At 46.7% G+C, this 17,414-nt stretch overlaps 1 protein-coding gene across 1 annotated transcript in view; it reads left to right on the top strand.

The window, feature by feature from the left end:
- GPC3 (glypican 3) overlaps positions 1–17,414 on the top strand; it is a 138,134-nt gene that overhangs the window by 99,322 nt on the left and 21,398 nt on the right. The window contains exon 7 of the mRNA XM_058814203.1: positions 13,744–13,897. Coding sequence (XP_058670186.1) covers positions 13,744–13,897 — 154 coding nt within the window. The remainder of the gene's footprint in view (positions 1–13,743; positions 13,898–17,414) is intronic.

Here is a 17,414-nt window from a genome sequence, read left to right as displayed (position 1 = left end):
AGTGCTTCCCCCACTGGCTTGCAGTGTCAGGTTGGAATTCAGGTTGGAATGTGTTATGGGGGGTAAGTAAGCTGTTTTGGTTTGAGCAGCATAAATGTAAGAGCCTGAAAAATGTCAAACTCTCTTGTAAAGCTGTGTCTGAGAAAGAGGAGAATAAAACCAGGAGAAAATGGGAAGTGATTTGTGCAAATTAATTACAAAGTTTGCTCAGATAAGCTGCAGCTGCCCCATTCCTGCAAGTGCTCATGGCCAGGCTGGATGGGGCTGGAGGAAACTGGGCTAAGGAAGGTGTCCCTGCCCATGGCAGGGGATTGGAACTGCATGATCTGTAAGATCCCTTCCCACCCAAACCAGTCTGTAAATCTATTAAATGATTCTGTTCCTGTGGAGGGTCTCTAGTCAATGGTCAGTAGCTTATACACTAGGAAAGCAACTGTGGACGTTACTTAAATTTGGGATTTGGGGTGTCAGAGCTTACCATCACACTTATTTTCTTGGCTGAAGGAAGCTTTGAGCTCTCTTTCACATCTGGAATGCATCTTGATTGCCAAAGAGTATTAAATGTGGAAGGAGCAGCAGCTCTGGATGAATTACAGTTCTGTCTCTCAGGTGTTGGCTTCAGATTTGGGAAGCAGTGGGAACTCCTGAGCTGCAGAGGGTTGAAAATCTCCTCATCCACCAAGCTCAAGGCAACAGTGGCTTTTAAGGATTTTCAGACATGCAGGATCTTTTGGAGAAAGGACCATCTTTGTGGTGCTCAGAGCTGTAAACTGGATTCCCATGTGGCTACCTTTAAATTACAAATCTTGTACAACGATGTGGCTTCCTCCCAGTGTGTTGTGTTGGAGATACAGCCTGGATTTTGTGGCTGTGGGCAGACTCAGGAACCATGCTGTTTGGTTCAGCTTTCATAGAGGTCCACAGCTTTTATTTTTACTTGGAGATTTTTGCTAAATAACTGTAATTTGCTGATGGCTTCACCTTTATTGCAGGATGCTCCTGCTGCTGGAAGTGTCTGTTTTTTCAGTGTTGTGTGTACAAATTGTGCTTGCTCCTTAGTTCATGTCTTCTCAAACCTTATTCGGGTAAATGTACACACATTCACATGAGAAATTCTCATGAAACCTTTGCAGTTTGAAATGAAAATGAGGTTTGTGCATTAAACACATGGGGATTGAAAGAAGCAGAGAAAACCTAACTCAGAGAAAAGGGGAAGTGCCCCAGACTATATTTTTGTGCTTTGAGCACCTTTGAGCATTTATTTTTAAATAAATAAATGAATTAAACACAGTGCCTGAGCTGTGTGCTGTCTCAAGGCAGCCCTTTCTGGATGAGTCCCCCTCAGTGCTGCCTATTCATCACCTCAGACCATTTTTGTTTCACCCAAATGTGTGATTGTGGCCGATGCTATTTTTTGTGCATTGGTGGGTGAGATGCTTTATTATTGCCATATTGGAATTTCCCCCCCCCCCCCCCCAGTTCTGTTAGATGTCTGCTGAGTTTTGATTTATTTTTGTTGTGTGCCCAGAGGCATGAACAGCCCATCCATAAATATTAGCATTGTTATCTCAGCTGGGAGGCTAAGGGTCACCTTCAGGAAAATGAGTTAGAATTGGTTCCTAACTTTTATTTCCCAGAGTGGACGGGGTCTGTTTCTAGCTGGAAGGGTTTCACTCATCCCTTGAGTGAAGCTATATAGAAACTGAAAGGTTATTCAGTGTCAGCACAGGGTCTGGCTCAGATTTTCTGTGCCTGGGTGACGTCCCCAGGCAGAAAGCTGTGTGCAGGGTGAGCCTTTTCCTCTGGGCACTCCATTTTCCTCCACGTTTGAGTGGCTGACACATGGGGTGAGCTCCAGGTTCTAACAGCCTGCATGGAGGTGGGAGCTGTGGTGTCACCTGTCCCTGTCCTGGCAGCCCTGGTGATTTCCTCTTGGTCATCCTCCTCCACAAAGGCTCTGGAGAGAGGCCCTGAGTGATGCTGGTGAAAGGATGCAGCAGGGACCTGTGGTACCAAACTGATGTGCCACTCCTGGTCCTCCCTCCTGTCCTGAAATAATTTTTATGTCCTTTGCAGTGCCCATGGGGCTCTGACAGTGTTGCAGCAGATGCTTTACCTCATCCTTAATGCCATTACCTCTTTAAGGTTGTGCCCAGTTGCAATCTCTTTTTTTATGTTTAGGTAAATCCTGGTGTTTATCATAGTACTGTCTCAAGGAGGAAGAGCATAATTTTTTAAGAAAAGGAGGGGAAAAAACACACCAAAAATTAATAGTGAAATCCATAAAAGGAAACTTAGCTGGGGAAGATGTGTCTTTACAAAATTGAATGGCCTGGAAACATATTGTACATTTCCAGACACTTGAGTTAAGGGCTCATTTAGAATATTTCAGATATACTGGAGTTTGACAGTTCTTTGGTTTCCACATCAAACAATCTGTAATTTATTGCCCCATATAGGGGCTGTGTTTTTATCATATTGCATATTTTCTAGCCAGAAATCTAACTACCATATAACCTCTTGAAAAAATAAACCCTTTGGGGATGGGAATCCAGGCAATGTGCTTTCACAGACCCTGAGAAACTCCCTTTGATTTATTTCCTTGCAAATAAGGGGAAGACACAATTTCTTGGAGCATTACAGCTGTTCCCCCAAGCCTTTCTTCATATGCTCAGTGTAAAGCCCCAGTCCTGCAGTGAGCCCTATGTGGAAGAGCCTCACGTTGCTCTGGAGGGGTTTGCAGGAGGATGAGAACAAAATTTAGAAGTTTTACGAGGCAGTAAAACACACAGCTATACCTGGAAAGGGGGGAAAAAAAATAAAAAAGCCTGGGGGCCCAGAGGTGTGAATGACCAGAGACAAAATAGAGCTGAAGTTCACAAAAAAAGCGCAGAGCTGAAGTTCACAAAAAAAGCACGTCCTGGCATTTCCAGGGCCGTGTTTGAAGCTGGTTTGATCAACCAATATGTCCCATATTTGTTTGTAGGTTTAATGGGCTGTTTCCAGGCCTGGCTGCTGGGAGAGGGCATGGTGGAGGTCACCCAGAAGTTAATTTGGAAGGAGGCCAAAAGGCCACAACTTGATTGAATCAAATGTAAACAAAATAGGCCTGGGAATGGTGTGATGCCCTTGTGCCTGAGCCCCTGCAACCTCCTGGCTGCAAATACAGAGTGTGGAGCACTGGGACCAGTGAGGAGGGTCTGACCTCAGGGTGGCAAAGGGACCCAGACCCCGCTCAGGGCACACAGGGAAATTCAGAGTTTATTATGGGAGAGCTTTGGGAGCTGGGCACTTTGCAGGAATATATCTCCCCTTCAGAAAAATCCATTACTTTTGATGGATTTGGTGAAAGTTTTCCCTGTGCCTGCTAGGCTCTCTGAGGTTTATTATTCCCACTGTATTTTAATTCCCTGATCAGATGAAGCTGCATAATAATTAGAAAAATGTGCAGAGTGCCAGATTGTTAAATAATGCAAGGAACAACACTAATCACTTGAAAATACAATATTTAAATTGCACCAAAGCAAGTCACTTTTGACTCATTTTCCACCTTTAATAAGTTAGTAGTACAGTGTCTGAAGTGCTGTATATATGCAATATAATCTATCAAGTCCTCAGAAGAAATGTTAATAAATAAAATAATTACTTGGACATGCCTTTTGTTCATCATTATTAAACAGTTTGTAACAATTAAAATATTAAAACCACATGTTGTTGAAAAGCAACCAGACATTGCAATTATTTCTTACTAAGGCTATTAAATAAAATCACAGAAGATTTTTATTTTAATAATAAATGCATTTTAGAATGGATCAGTTAATTCTTCTTTAGTACACAAAATGATCTATAGCTCCACCGAGTCTAGGCCTGGTATTTAAGTACTAATTCCATTGTCCTTTTAGCTGTGCCTTGGCTCCCATTAATGCTGGGTAAATGCTCTCCCACTCTGTATGGGGCTGGTACTGACAGGATTTTGCCAGGGCAGTTAAATCAGGGGAAGTGTGACCCTTGGTAAAGAGAATGTAATTAAATCTGAAGGTATCTGACTGTCAGCTGACTTTTCAAACCCAAATCCTTTCTTTCCCTCTTCAGGAGGAGCAGCACCTGCCTGGACCCTCTGGCAAACCCCCAGGTGTATTGGGATTGTTGGGGGGATGCTGTACCCACAGGTCACCCACACTGAGGCTTTTTAAACAGCCAGGGGTTGTTTGTTCCTGGTGTTTGATGCCTGTTTTCAAACAGAGGTGTATCCTGGAGTGCCTTATATGTGTGAAGGGTTTCAACTTCAGCTCCAGCAGGGACACAGGTGCTTCAGGTGTGTCCTGCAGGGACCATCCTCCAACAATGCTGTGGAAATCAGCTGTGCTAAAAAACAGATCCACACCTTTAAAGGAGATGAATTTGCTTTTGTGTCCAGAGCATGCAGCTGATGCCCAGTGGTGCCTTAAAACAAACACCAGATATCCTGCACCAGAGCAGAAGTTTATCCTGTTGTGGAGGAAACAAACCTGCAGGAATCCTTGTACAGCGAAGTGGAGCTATTGATAGCAGATTAACAGTTAATTACAGTCATTCTGGGCCTGGTTAATTGTATCAAGCGTCACCCTGTACTGTGACTCAGGCTGTAATTTAATCAGTGGAGGTGTCCTCCCTGATGGGCCCAGTAACAAAGGACACAGATCTCCGGTGTTAGTGTGATGTTAGGTAGTTTTCTCATGGTTTTCTCCAAAATTTGACTTAACATCAAGCTGTTCCTCATTAAACTTCTTAGCTTGGCTTTGACCTGTGACTGGCTGCAGAGACTGGGTTGTATTTTCATGCTGGTGCTGCCAGACCCATGCAATGAGAGATTGCCCTTGCAGCCCTTCAAACTGTGGGCAAAGAGAGAAGTTTGGGTTGCAGCAAGGTTTGTTGTTGCCTGTTGCTCAGCTGTATTGCCAGGAGTGATATTTAAGAGAAGGAAATGTGCTTGGCTGGCTGGGGACATGTGTAAGGGGATGCTGCTGATGCAGCAGGGTCAGTGAGGAAGTGGCAGCAGCTGGCAGCAGGTGGGTGTTTGAGCCATCAGCAAACACCCTGAAGGGCAGGAAGTTACCTTTTATTTTTGGCAGGACCCCTTGAATACCTCCTGCCTATGGGTGGGAAAGCAGTTTACTGACCTTTTCCTGCAGCACATAATCTAAAAGCTGAGGGTGAGAATCACAGAGGTGCATTTCAGGGCTTCCTTTGGGAGTGTTGTGTCTCACTGAGGGAGGGTATAAAGTCACCAGCTTTGACCTTAATTTAAATCCTGAGTTGCTTCAGCTGTTCACTTGGTGTCTGCATCTGTGTGTGGGAGAGCCACACCAGGCAGGGCTGCCCCTGCCTGCAGCTCCAGAGGCCTGAGCCTTGCTCTGGGAACATTCAGCATCAGTGATGAGTTGCACCCAGTGTGTCAGCAGTGCCCATGCTGGAGCCTGGATGGTTGTGTCCTTATCCTGTTGGGATGGTTGTTTCTCTATCCTGTTGGTAGATCCATCCTAGGTGCCAGTATTGACACTGGACAAGTTGAGTCCCTGGAGTTTTTTTTTTTTGGTTTTTGCAAGCAGCATCTGTGCTCTGAACGCAGAGGAGAGCTGAGAGCTCACCCAGGAGCAGTGCAGCCATCAGCTGTTAATTAGAGACAGCTGCCTCATCCTGCCCAGCCAACAGGTTTGGGGGTGTTTGCCATGGAGTCCTTCTCCCCCTGCCTGATTTAAGTCTCTGCTGAAATCAACAGCTTGATAATTAACCCCACGTTAGGGTTGTCTTGTCTGCTGGGAGATAACTGGATTATAAGGCAGCTGTTCAGTTCCCTGGAAAGCTCTGTGGACCAGGGCACATCTATCAGAACTGCTTGTAGTTGCTTTTTGGGCTTCCAAAGCCTTGAAGGGAAGTGAATGCAAAAGTGAAACTTGGAGAGAGCTGCCCAGGTGGGCAGGATGCAGCCAGGGTGACTCAAGCTGATATTCTGGCAGAAACCTCTGTGCAGCACAACACTGCACAAAAATACACGATTTGAGGAGTGCCTATCCACTGGGAGCTTTTAGGGGAAAATGAAAGAGGCTGGGACAGGGGTTTGTGTTGCAGGAGGAGAAGAGGAATTTAAAAAACCCTTCTTGCCCAGCTCTCAATTGCTGTTTCCTACCTGGTGCCAAGGATGAGATGTTTGTCTCACAGGCTGCCCTGTGGACATCGCCAATGGCCAGAGAGCCGCCAGCGTGCCAGAGCCTGAGCCAAGAGGAACCTCCCAGCTGCTCCAACAGCTGGCCTGGGCAGGAGGAGGCTGTGGGAACCCCTGGCTGCTGCACCCCCTGCCTGGGTCACCTGTACAGACCCTGATCCCCTCTGCAGAGCCATGGGGCTGTTAAAGGTGATGTGAGACCTGCATGTCCTTCCAGGTGCTCTTGCATCCAGGGCACCTTCCACCCAGGCCATCCCTGCTCAGAAATCTGAAGGAGGTGGTTGATGGTTCCACCTCTGCCTATTTTGTCTTGTTTCTTGTGTTCCTGCTTTGCTTGTTGTCTCATGTTTCATCTTCTGGTGACGTGCACTTTGGGCCTTCCTGAGTGGTGTTTGGATAGAAGAGCAGGGTTCTGCTCCAACAAAACTAAACAAAATATGGAAAATATGGGTAATGGCAGTGATGGGTCCTGGCCCATGTAGGCTCCCACACCCCTCCTTCACTCAGCTGCCAATGCCCTGAGGGGTGGCTGCTTGAGAGGTGGAGAAATTGCTCATTTCTAGTGACTCAGATGTAGGAAGGGATCCTGAAGGGCCAGCAATAGTTAAGGCTTGGAAAGGCAAAACAGGAGAAGGGGCTGTAGTAGCCCAAAGAGGAAAGCAGCATTTCTCCAGCACTGGCATTGATGTAGGCTCAGGGGATGAGGCACAAGCAGACAGGGACTGCCCAGGACCCCACCAGGCTTGGCTGCACCCCTCTGCCCTGCTCGGCACCCACACTGTCCTGTTCCTTCCTACAGCTGCACAAAAACAAGCTGTAAATAGCTGGGGTGGAAGGGGAAGGAACTGGATATAAGGTGAGCTGATTGTAAAGCCTGAGTAATCTCTTTTTCACATGTGCCCGGTGATGAATGAGCAGTTGTTCAGGCCAGGGAAATGACACCTCCCCTGCCTGGGGACTGCAGACAGGAGCTGGTCCCTGTGCCTGCCACCGTGCCAGCCAGGGCTTGACCTCCACAGGAGCATCCAGTGCTGGGCATCAGCCTGCCCTCACCAAACCAGAGCAATCCTTAATGCCCTGGAAGCCCTTCTGCTTCCAGAAGAGATTTACTGTCCAGTGCAGACTCGTGTTAATTACTGCCAGCACTTAGGAGTCTTTATCTGTCTTCCTTTCCCCATAGGGATGTTGGCAGTTTGGATAGCTAATCTGGAATTAAGCTGATGATCCATAAAGCAGGGCCACCCTTTGGTCAATAATTCACTGCTGTCACCAGCTTCTTTGTGCTATCAGGAGAGTGACCAGGAAAGCTGATTTACTGGCAGCCCAGAGCATCTCCTCTGGAGCTGTGGAGACAGTAAAGTGGGTCCTGCTGTGCTGGTAAACCCTGAGTGATGCATGGAAGGGATTTTTCCTGTTCCAGGTATTTTGAGTGCTAGAATTAAAGACTAAAACATTTTTATGGCTAAGGAGCCACAATATAAACTCAGAGCTATGGTTCACAACTTTAGTCAGCCACCACCATGGGCTGGTACAGAGCCACAGAGCAGGAGTGACTCAAGATCAGTGTGTGGGGAGGGAATTCAGGGCCATCCCTTGCTCATGCTGCTCAGAGCAGGCAGGAGGTGCTGTCTGGGGCTTGTTCTGCTGAGTTCAGCTCCAGTAGCACAAACCCTGTGATCTCTCAAAGGAGGCAGCACAGGGAAGTGCAGGATTGGCCTTTAGAGCCGCTGAGAAAATGGCCATGCCCAACTCACCATTTTTCCAAGTACTGAAAATGACTTTTCCATCTTCAAACTCTGCTTTCACTTTATTAACTTTTGATTAGTGATCATTCTTTGTTCTTCTGAGCCTGAAGTAGGAGTTGAATGAGGAACAGGTTTCTTCTCTGCCCTGTCTGTGCTGCCAAGGTGCAGCCAACTGGAAGGATCATAAGGAAACCGCAATTCAGATGTTCTCCTCCCAAAATGGGTTCTTCTGTCTTCTGGGCCAGCACTGTGATCAGAAGAGCCTGCTGGTGTGCACACACTTATGTGTTCACTCTTACTAGACAGAAGTATGGATCTTGGTTTTTGCAGATATTTTAAAAATTTTAAATATCCTTATTTTGAAATAGAGTCTGGTGCTTGGCACCAGGGAGCATTGAGTTTTTCTGTAATATGTGTTGCATTTTGCTGCTGCCCAAGAGGGGAAAGGCTCTCTGGAGCTTGGAAAGAAGCAATGAAAAGAATGATGCTGTTGATGTTGCACTGAGTTTGTGTTGGTGCACGCTCCTGTGCCTCTCCACAGAGTGGATAAACCTAAGGGAGCTGGGAAATAGAAATGTGGTGTGGAGGGCACCAGCAATCTCATGAGGGTTGGTTAAATAATAAAGAATTTGCTAATAAAAGAAAATTTTTTCCATGCTATTTCCAGGGCTAATAAGCAGAGGAAGTGGAGAGAATAGATTCTGCTGTTGCATGCTTGTGCATGATCAGGCCACCAAATTCAAAACACATGAGTTTTGAAAAAGTCCACAACTTCAGCCTTATAAAATGGGTTCCTTTCCCTGATTCCTGCCTGTGATCAGATAATGACCTTGGTAAGCAAAACAAGCCCAGCTGTATTTTATAATGGGAATATACTTCTGTACATTGTAATGAGCTGTTAACAGGGAACAGTATCGTGTGAAAATCTGCACGTTTCCCATGATGCTGCCCTGATTCAAAAGCCACACATAAATTACTTGGTATTGTAGATTTCAAGGTCAGGATTGGCCACATAAGATCTAGTTTTTCATCCCCAAAAAACAATGTTTTTAGCAGGCTGGAATTTAAAATGGAAAAAGCTGATCTGTTTGGAATCTCGGGAGTTGTGAGAAGTGCCTTGGTACCTGTGTCAGGTGCTTGAAAGTGTGTGGCTGGAGTGGGAGTGATGAAAGGGAAAATAACATTTTTGCTCCTCCAAAACTCCTCCTTACGAGGCTCCTGAAAGAAGGCATCCTGAGCTTTGCAAGCAGTTGTGAGCTGGTGAAATTCACTGAGTTTTGAGAGGTTTCTAACAGAGCCAGAGCTGGTTTTCCCTGCTAGGATGAGTTCCCAGGGTTCCCTTCCTGGTGCCAAGCAGCACACAGACACATGGCTGGGGCTCCAGAGTAATTTCTGCACTGAGGCACTTTTTCTGCTGGATGTGAATACTTGATTATTAAGCATATATTACAATTCTGAATATTATTTTAGCTGTAAGTTTAGTCTCCATCCTCTCCAGCTTTTTAGGTTTGATCATATTCCAGAGGCTTACTAAAAACATGCAAAGAATTTCAGCGAAACTCTCTGGAACACTTTTTGTTAAATTCTTTCAGTCATGCAAGCTAAATTAAATGACAGCTCTGTCCACCAAAAGATTACAAATATCAATCAGACTTCTCCCATAAACTCATGAAGGAATTAAATGTTTTTCTAAAAGTCTTCTATTCCCCTTAATAATCTCTTTGGCTGTTCTCTTTACTTTACATATTTTTGAAGTGTGTTGAAAGGGATGATTTCTGCCCTAAAGGAGCACAGTGCTTGTAGCTTGCTGACAGTATTTAATCTGAATTTGTGGGCACAATTTTGGGTATTGCTCAAATTGATATTTGCAATACTGCGGGCTTATTTCCAAAAGGAGAAAACAGCTATTAAACTGCAGTCCAAGAAACACGATGCTGAGCTCTTTTCAGAGATGGGAGATTAATGATAAAAAAGTATGTTGCAGCTCCAACTGTTTATGTTAAAATTGGAAAAATAGGACCAGGTGGGCTCAGTGGGCTGGTGGGATGGGGAGCCCTGAGTAAAGTGGTTGTAAAGAATGAGGAGTTAAAAAGATTTCAGCATACAGTGGCCTGTCCAAGACAAGCTGAGTCATTACCCCACATCACTGCATCTGTTTTTGTCTGGTCACTGTGCAGTTATGAATAATTGTGTAAATCACGTGGGATGCCCTGGGGAGCTTTCTTAGCAGGCAGGCTCAGCACACCGTTCCCATCTGTCTCGTGTTTTAAGCTGCAGGGAGACCACAAGACAAGCCAAAGAGCCAAGATGGCCTTGGAAACAGATGGGACTGCCCAGTGTCCCTGGAGTCCCTCCTGCTCATCCTACCCACCCAGAGGGTGATGGTTTGAGCTGTGTCCAGGTCTGGGCCCTCAGTTTGGGGAGGATGTTGAGGGGCTGGAGCAGGTCCAGAGGGGGCAGCGAGGCTGGAGAGGGGCTGGGAACACAAACCCTGTGAGGAACAACTGAGGGAGCTGGGGGTGCTCAGCCTGGAGAAAAGGAGACTCAGGGGTGCCCTCATCACTCTACAGCTCCCTGAAGGGTGCCTGTGCTCAGCTGGGGCTGGGCTCTTTCTCCAGCAGCACTGACACAACCAGAGGTCACAGTCTCAAGCTGCATCAAGGGAAATACAGGTTGGATAGCAGGAAAAAGTTTTTCACTCAAAGGGTGATAAAGTTCTGGAATGGCTGCCTGGGGAGGTGGTGGAGTCCTCATCCCTGAGTGTGTTTAACAAAGCCTGGATGTGGCACTGGGTGCCAGGGTTTGGGTGAGGTGTTTGGGCTGGGTTGGACTCTCTGATCTTGAAGGTCTCTCCCAACCTGGTCATTCTGTGGTTCTGTGAAAGGGATGAGGTTGGAAGTAAAACTGGTGGACACCTGATCCATTAGGACCGGTAGTGAGGAGCAGGGGCAGTTTGTTGCCATGGTGGCTGTGTGGATGGGCGGGGAAAGGCCCACAGCCCCCTCGGAGGTGTGGGGATGTGTGCCTGGCCTCCCACAGAGTGCTCCCTTTCCATCAGTTACATTACAGTGTATTTTTGCCATCATGGTTTAACAGAGAGGAGCAGATATGACAGTAAACTCTTACAGCTGGGTGAGTTGTGTTTAAGTTAAAGCTATCTCACTGTTACATACCACTTTAGTGATCACCAGACTCTATATTTTCCTGCCTCTTACCATGGGCTTTAAACCACAGGACATGAATAAACTGTAATGTTAGGGTGCAGTCTGCTCTGCTTGCTTTTTAAGGATGGGGAATCTATGTTCAGTACACCAAATATAATTACATAAAGCATGCAAACCATCAGGGAGCTTGTGGAGTGGTTGATGAGTGGGCCTAGGGCTGCTGCTCTGATGAAGATGAGACATCCAAGAGCATTCCTGTGTCTGGATATACCATTGGAGTGGAGTGGGACTTCCACCCCATGCCTGGTCTCCTGCTAACTCCTCCAATAGGTTTTGTGTCATGGGCTCCATTTCTCCCACAGGCAGCAGCAAAATTTAATTGAACCTCTCTATAGTTATCAGCAGCTGGGGAGGGTGTGCCTGAGGATGGAACTTTTCTCCTGGCAAAGGAAAGAGCAGTGTGGCAAAGGGATGTCACGTTCACTTGATCCAAAGTTGAGGCCCACGTGATGTTTCTCAGAAAGTTCCTGTTTTATTGTGGCTACAAAGGCATAGAAATTAAGCTGCTAATTCATGGCATGCCAAGGAAAAAAGTAGTACTACGAGAAATGCTCAGTTATTTTCATGTTTGAAAACACACAATTGAAAAATCCTGATTTTTTGCCTTGCCCCCCACTGAGCTTATTAAATCTGAAAATATCCCAAAGCTTAATTCTCTCTGCCAGAAAGTTCCTCTGCTCTTTTGGGTAAGGCATGAAAGTTGGGCTGCTTAGTGGGGTTCTGTCTGGCTTGTTCTGTTCCTGGGATGTAGGGGAGTGAGGATCCCACAGGGGAATGAAGATCCCACAGGGGAATGAGGATCCTGCTGCTGAGCAGTTGTGGCCCCTTCTAGCACAATGCACTTGGATTTTGACAGTGGTGTACTGGGTTTGAACTGGTGTGTGTGCTAATTAATTAATTAATTAGCTGCTGTGCATGACAGATCCTCATTCCAGCTCAGCTGAGGACTGCTGTTGCTGGGGGCTTTGTTTGGAGGAGCAAAGTGCAAGTGATGGTGTCAAGGCTTGGCTGGTTGGCATGTTTGGTGCCTGGGTGAGATCCTCCCTGTGCTACCCCCAGCATTGCACTTGCCTTTTTTGTTTGTTATTTTTTGTGGTTGCACCATATTCCGGGAGAAGCTTGTAAATGTCTAAACAAAGTCAAATTCCTGAAAAGTGAACTTAACCAGCCTCGGCCAACGCCTGTTGGAGGCCATGAGAGCACATCCCCTGAGTTTTGAGGAGATGAGCAGCATTTTGCTGCCTGCCATGGATGTGGCCAGCATGGTTCTCACAGCAGGCACATGGCAGGAGAGCCTTGCCTCAGCTGGGGAACCCAGAGGGGTCTCACATGGAGCCATTTGTTTTTCATTACGTTATGCTCCTCTAATATAAACACTGAGGTATGTGGACATTGCTGTGGACAGGGCGAGCCAGATGCCAAAGGCATTCCTCCAAGGCTGTATAAACTTCAGGAGATAAATATTTTAGAAACTGTTTTCTAAGGCTAGCATAATAGTTTAAAAATATAACCTAGATTCCAGATATTAAAAAATGCCTTGCAAGGCATGCATATTGCTGCAAGAGATGGAACTAACCAAACCCCTGAAGCATGTGGAAAGCTCCCATTTTGCAATATCTTCTCTGTTACTTTATCCTTTTCCCTTTTTTTCCCTTAGCACTGAGATTAAATTCAAGAAGCTTTTAACAGCAGAGTGGCAGTGATAGAAATTTTCAGCATATATTAACTAGCTGACTCACACTTTTTCAAAGGGGATCTGGGTTTATGATGGAGTAGCTGGCTGCTTTCAGCAACAGCAGAATCAGGGAAGTCAGTGAAGAGAGGAAGCTGATAGTTTATAATGTGTCTAATCCCTGTGTGTGCTGTGATGGGAGTGTGGGGAGCTCCCACCCATGTTTGGAAAATGGTCCTGACCCCGTGCTCAGGGGAGGCATTCAAGTCCTGTCTCAGGGATCTGCAAACTCTCACTGTTACTCAGGACCCAGCTTTAAAACATCCTTTAAAACATGCTTTCATTGTGTCGCTTGGCTACCCCAAAAACTTTCAGTAGCATCCTCTGTGCTTCAAGAGTGAGAAATGAGATTTTTAGGTTATGTTTGTGGGGTCCACACAGACCTGAGAGATCTGTCATTTCCTTTCATGTGTTACATCTAAAATGGGAGAGACAATTCCTGAAAGCAGTGAGATTCCCTGAACAGAGGCTCCTCTTGCTACTGTTTTATTGCCTGTCTGGCCTAGCTTTGGGCATGTGTTTTGTAGCTGACCCCAGAGCTTTGGTGACATTGGGGTCTGGCAGGGCTCTTGTGATTGTCGCTGGGCAGAAGCCCAGAATGACTCAAGGTGGTTTTGCCTCCTCCTTTCGTTTCTTGCACTGCAGTTTTTTGTGCAGATTTGTCCATGAATGAGCCTGAGCTCCTCAGTGCTTTGGCACAGGGAGTGTTGGGGTCCTGTCCCACTGTCCTGGCTCCACTGAATCCTGTCCCCCTGTGTCACCTGCTCCCCCAGCAGGTGAGGATGAGGGAGCAGGAGGGTGGGAGAAGCAGTGACTGACTGTGCCCCTCTTGTCTTCCAGCTGCTCAGAGGGATGACTTTGCCCCGCCGAAAAGCTCCAGGAAAAGCCGCAGAGGAGGAGGAGGAGAGCGGGGACTGCGACGATGAAGATGAGTGTGGCAGAGGCTCTGGGGATGGAGAGCTGAGAGTGAGGAACCAGCTCCGCTTCCTAGCAGGTGATGGGGATGTGGCACTGCCCCTCTGTGGGGTGCAGTGATGGGGATGTGGCACTGTCCCTCTGTGGGGTGCAGTGATGGGGATGTGGCACTGCAGCTCTGTGGGGTGCAGTGATGGGGATGTGGCACTGTCCCTCTGTGGGGCGGAGGTTTTGGTGATGATGTGGGGAGCTGCCCCTGAGGCCTGCTCAGGTGGACTCACTGCAGGCACCCCCAGTGCCCCAGCCCAGAGCTGCAGACACCCCGAATTGTCCTGGTTGGCCGTGGTGCTGGTCCAGGCAGCAGCTGGAGAAGAAATGCCTCTGCTTTTCCAGGCTGGTTCTGTAGGGGGGCATTGAGTGCAACCCATTGGAGAGGATTTGAGGCAAGGTGAAAATCTGATCCAGGTCCCAGGGTCACCCTCTTCACTTCTGCAATCCTGAGATTGGAGATGAGCTGCTCATCTTCCTGGAGGGCACCAGAGAGTCAGGAAGGTTTGTTTGACTGCAGCAAATGATGGTTATTTACGATGTAGCATTTAGAAACCCCCAATAACTTTCTGCACATACCTCAGGCTCATTTTGCAGAAGTGATTTAGGTACTTGGAAGCCTAAAAATTGCTTTGCTCGCCAGTGTGAGTCATGTCCTTGGTTCCTCTGAAAACAGCCCTGAGGCCCTGCTGGGGTTATTAATGAGGCAGCCCCTGGTCACCCATGGGGAGGAGAAAGCAAAGGACCAGTTGTGGTTAGGGCACTCACTTGTGCTGCTGGTGTGAGCCCTCTCCCAGGCCCATGAGCACTCTGTGGGGCTCAGCAGCATCTCCTGGCTTGTTCCTGTGAGCAAGCCCAGGCTGCTGGAGGCTGTGTCCAGCAGGGATGAGCAGTGCTGGGTGCTGCTGGAGGCTTGGCCCACTTGGTGCTGGTTCCAGTGCTGCACGGTGCTCTTTGAGAGACCAGACAACTGAACCTGGATAAAATCAGCTCTGCAGCTTTGAAGTTTAAAAGGCAAATTTGGGCTCCTAAACGAAGCACAGATGTTTATAAATTCCCTCCCATTGGTCTGGGATAATTAAAATATCCTTAATGAAGTGAGAGCTGAAATATTAAATGCCAGTCTCATATCAAAGATTATTGACACGTTATGTAAAATGCATAAAATACATATATTCAGATATTAAGTAAGGGAAAGAAAAGACTTTTAAAGTCCTCCACTCCAAGTCTGAAAAAGAAACACAGAATTTTGAGAGGGCTAAAACAACTTAATTTCATCCAAGAGCTAAATAACAAAGTTTATGTTAAGGAAACACAGGTGATTCACAGTGTCCTGTGCTGAGAGCAGAGATACGTGTTTCATTTTCCATGATCTTTGTGTCACACCTTGATGTTATTTTTAATGTGTTTCTAATTTCCTCTTAAAGCCTTCCCCACACTATCATCAGTGATCTCTGAAGTTGGGTATGTGATCCTTTCTGCCTCTCTGGTTTAATCCCTGCATTGATCTCCCTGTAACTTGCCCCTCTTGTCACTGTGGCACAGAACATGCAGCAGGAGAGGAGGACTTGTCCTGTTTGTGCTGCCTGTGCTGTGGGATGGGTAAATATTAACTCTAAAGCAGTTGTGTCTCTGGGGCATGGGGCTCCTGGCAGGTAAAATCTTTCAGGTGCTGAGAGTGTGAGGTTTGTCCAGCAGGGCTTTGAGGAGAGTGTGAGCTGTGCTGTCAGGGAGGCTTTCTCCTTGCTGGCCCCTGCCATGTGCTCTCTTTTTGTGTTTTGCTTTAGAGCAGAGAGGTGAAGCTGATATGACAGTGACAGAATCCTATTTGCTTGGTATTGGATATAAACTGTGACTCTGTTCAAGTTTTATGTTGGAAACCAGCCCAGGAAAAGTTGCTGATGGTGTGGAAATACTCATTTTCAACATTTTTGAGAATGATATTTCTTTTTACTTTGAAAGGGTATTTTTCAATTAATTTTTTTCCCATCGTATCACATGTACATAGCAAGAAATAAAAGGGACCAGAAACCATTCCACATTCCCCCTACAAACTTCCACAAATTCTAAATTTTAGGGTAGCATGCCCATTTGAAACAATGCCAGGCTTTGAAATCTGGAAACGTTTACAAAATGAACTTTTACATTTAATGTGGCTTTATCTCTCTCCTTCCCAAGGTGGTTACCCTGTAATAGAGGCAGAGGGATGGGAGTGGCTGGGTTGTGTTGCTGAGCAGGGGTTTCATCAGGATGCTCTGCAGTGTCAGGGCAGGGACATGGATGGCAGGCTGTGCTGCAGTGCTCAAACCAAACCCCTCTGAGCAGGTTTGAGTCCTCCTGCTGGCCCTCCAGGTTTGGGGCTTTCCCCTCCTTTCCTCAGGTGCTTTGTTCTGCTTGAGCAAATTGGAGAACAGTGGAGAACTCCTCCCTTCAAAGGGTTTCCCAAGCCTTGCAGATGGACTTGGTGATGCCTTGAGGAGGAGGAGAGGTGAATGTCCTGACCTGGCACCGATTTTGGCTGTTGGATGGGTGAAAACTTTGTCAGATTCTGCCACCTCTGAGGTTTTGCATCTCTCATGGGATTTTCTCCTGCTCCCCACTGTGGCTCCTGCCAGCGAACTGCAAACATCTGCTAGGCACTGGCCTCACCAAGATGTCCCCTCAGAAGGTCTTGAAAATAAAGAGATAAAAAAAGAGGGGGAAAAAAAAATGTCATTCTAAAATACAGACTAGTTTTGATTTATCGCCTGTTGTATAAAATGTAACCTTTGTTTCCTATTTATAATGAGCCTGCAGTAACTGGACAGTCAACCTAAACTTTAATGATTTAAACATACTTGTAAACTGTCAAGTCAGAAGTTTGTGAGTGACTATAAACATATGTTGGTGAGCCCTATATGCTAATAAATTCATTATTATGTTGCCCCAGTGGGAAACACGGAGATGGCAGGCTTTTTTTCATGATAGGTCTTTTATTGTTTGTCACATCTGCAACACATTAAGGGTTTTGAAGGCAGATGATGTTTACAATAAGGGGGAGGGCTGAAAACTTCCCAGCTCAGAGAAGGAGTGCATCCTGTTTGTCAGTGGAGTACCCATGGAGCCAGCACCCTGGCCATGCAGCTCTAAAAATAGAGCTCTGTACTTATATTTATGCCACTCCAATGGCAAGGCATGTCTGCAAATGAATTATAGCATTTCCCCCCAAATTATGAGTCAGTGCAAATGTCTTCCAGGCTGTGAGATGCAGACATGTGCTCCCAGCCTGCTGGTTTCAGCCATCCTGCACCAACAGGCACCCAAAGGAAAAGGAGCCCAGGGTGGTTGGGGCTTTGCTGATGCTCCAGCCAGCCACTAATGAGCTCACCTGGGCTGTGCTCACTCCAGATGCCACTTGGAACCAAAGAGGCTGTCCCCAGTGAGCCTGAAATTAAAATATGGATGCTGGACAGGCTCCTGTGCCAGGTGTGGGCTTTATTAAATGCTGGGGAAGAGGAGGTGCAGGCGTTCCAGGGGCTTTGCAAAGGTGGTTTGGTCCAGCTCAGCTG

This window comes from Ammospiza caudacuta, chromosome 14, assembly GCF_027887145.1.
Source record: "Ammospiza caudacuta isolate bAmmCau1 chromosome 14, bAmmCau1.pri, whole genome shotgun sequence".
NCBI classification, from domain to species: Eukaryota; Metazoa; Chordata; class Aves; order Passeriformes; family Passerellidae; genus Ammospiza; species Ammospiza caudacuta.
The sequence above is the reverse complement of the archived record's forward strand: the minus strand, read 5'-3'. Positions and strand labels throughout refer to the sequence as shown.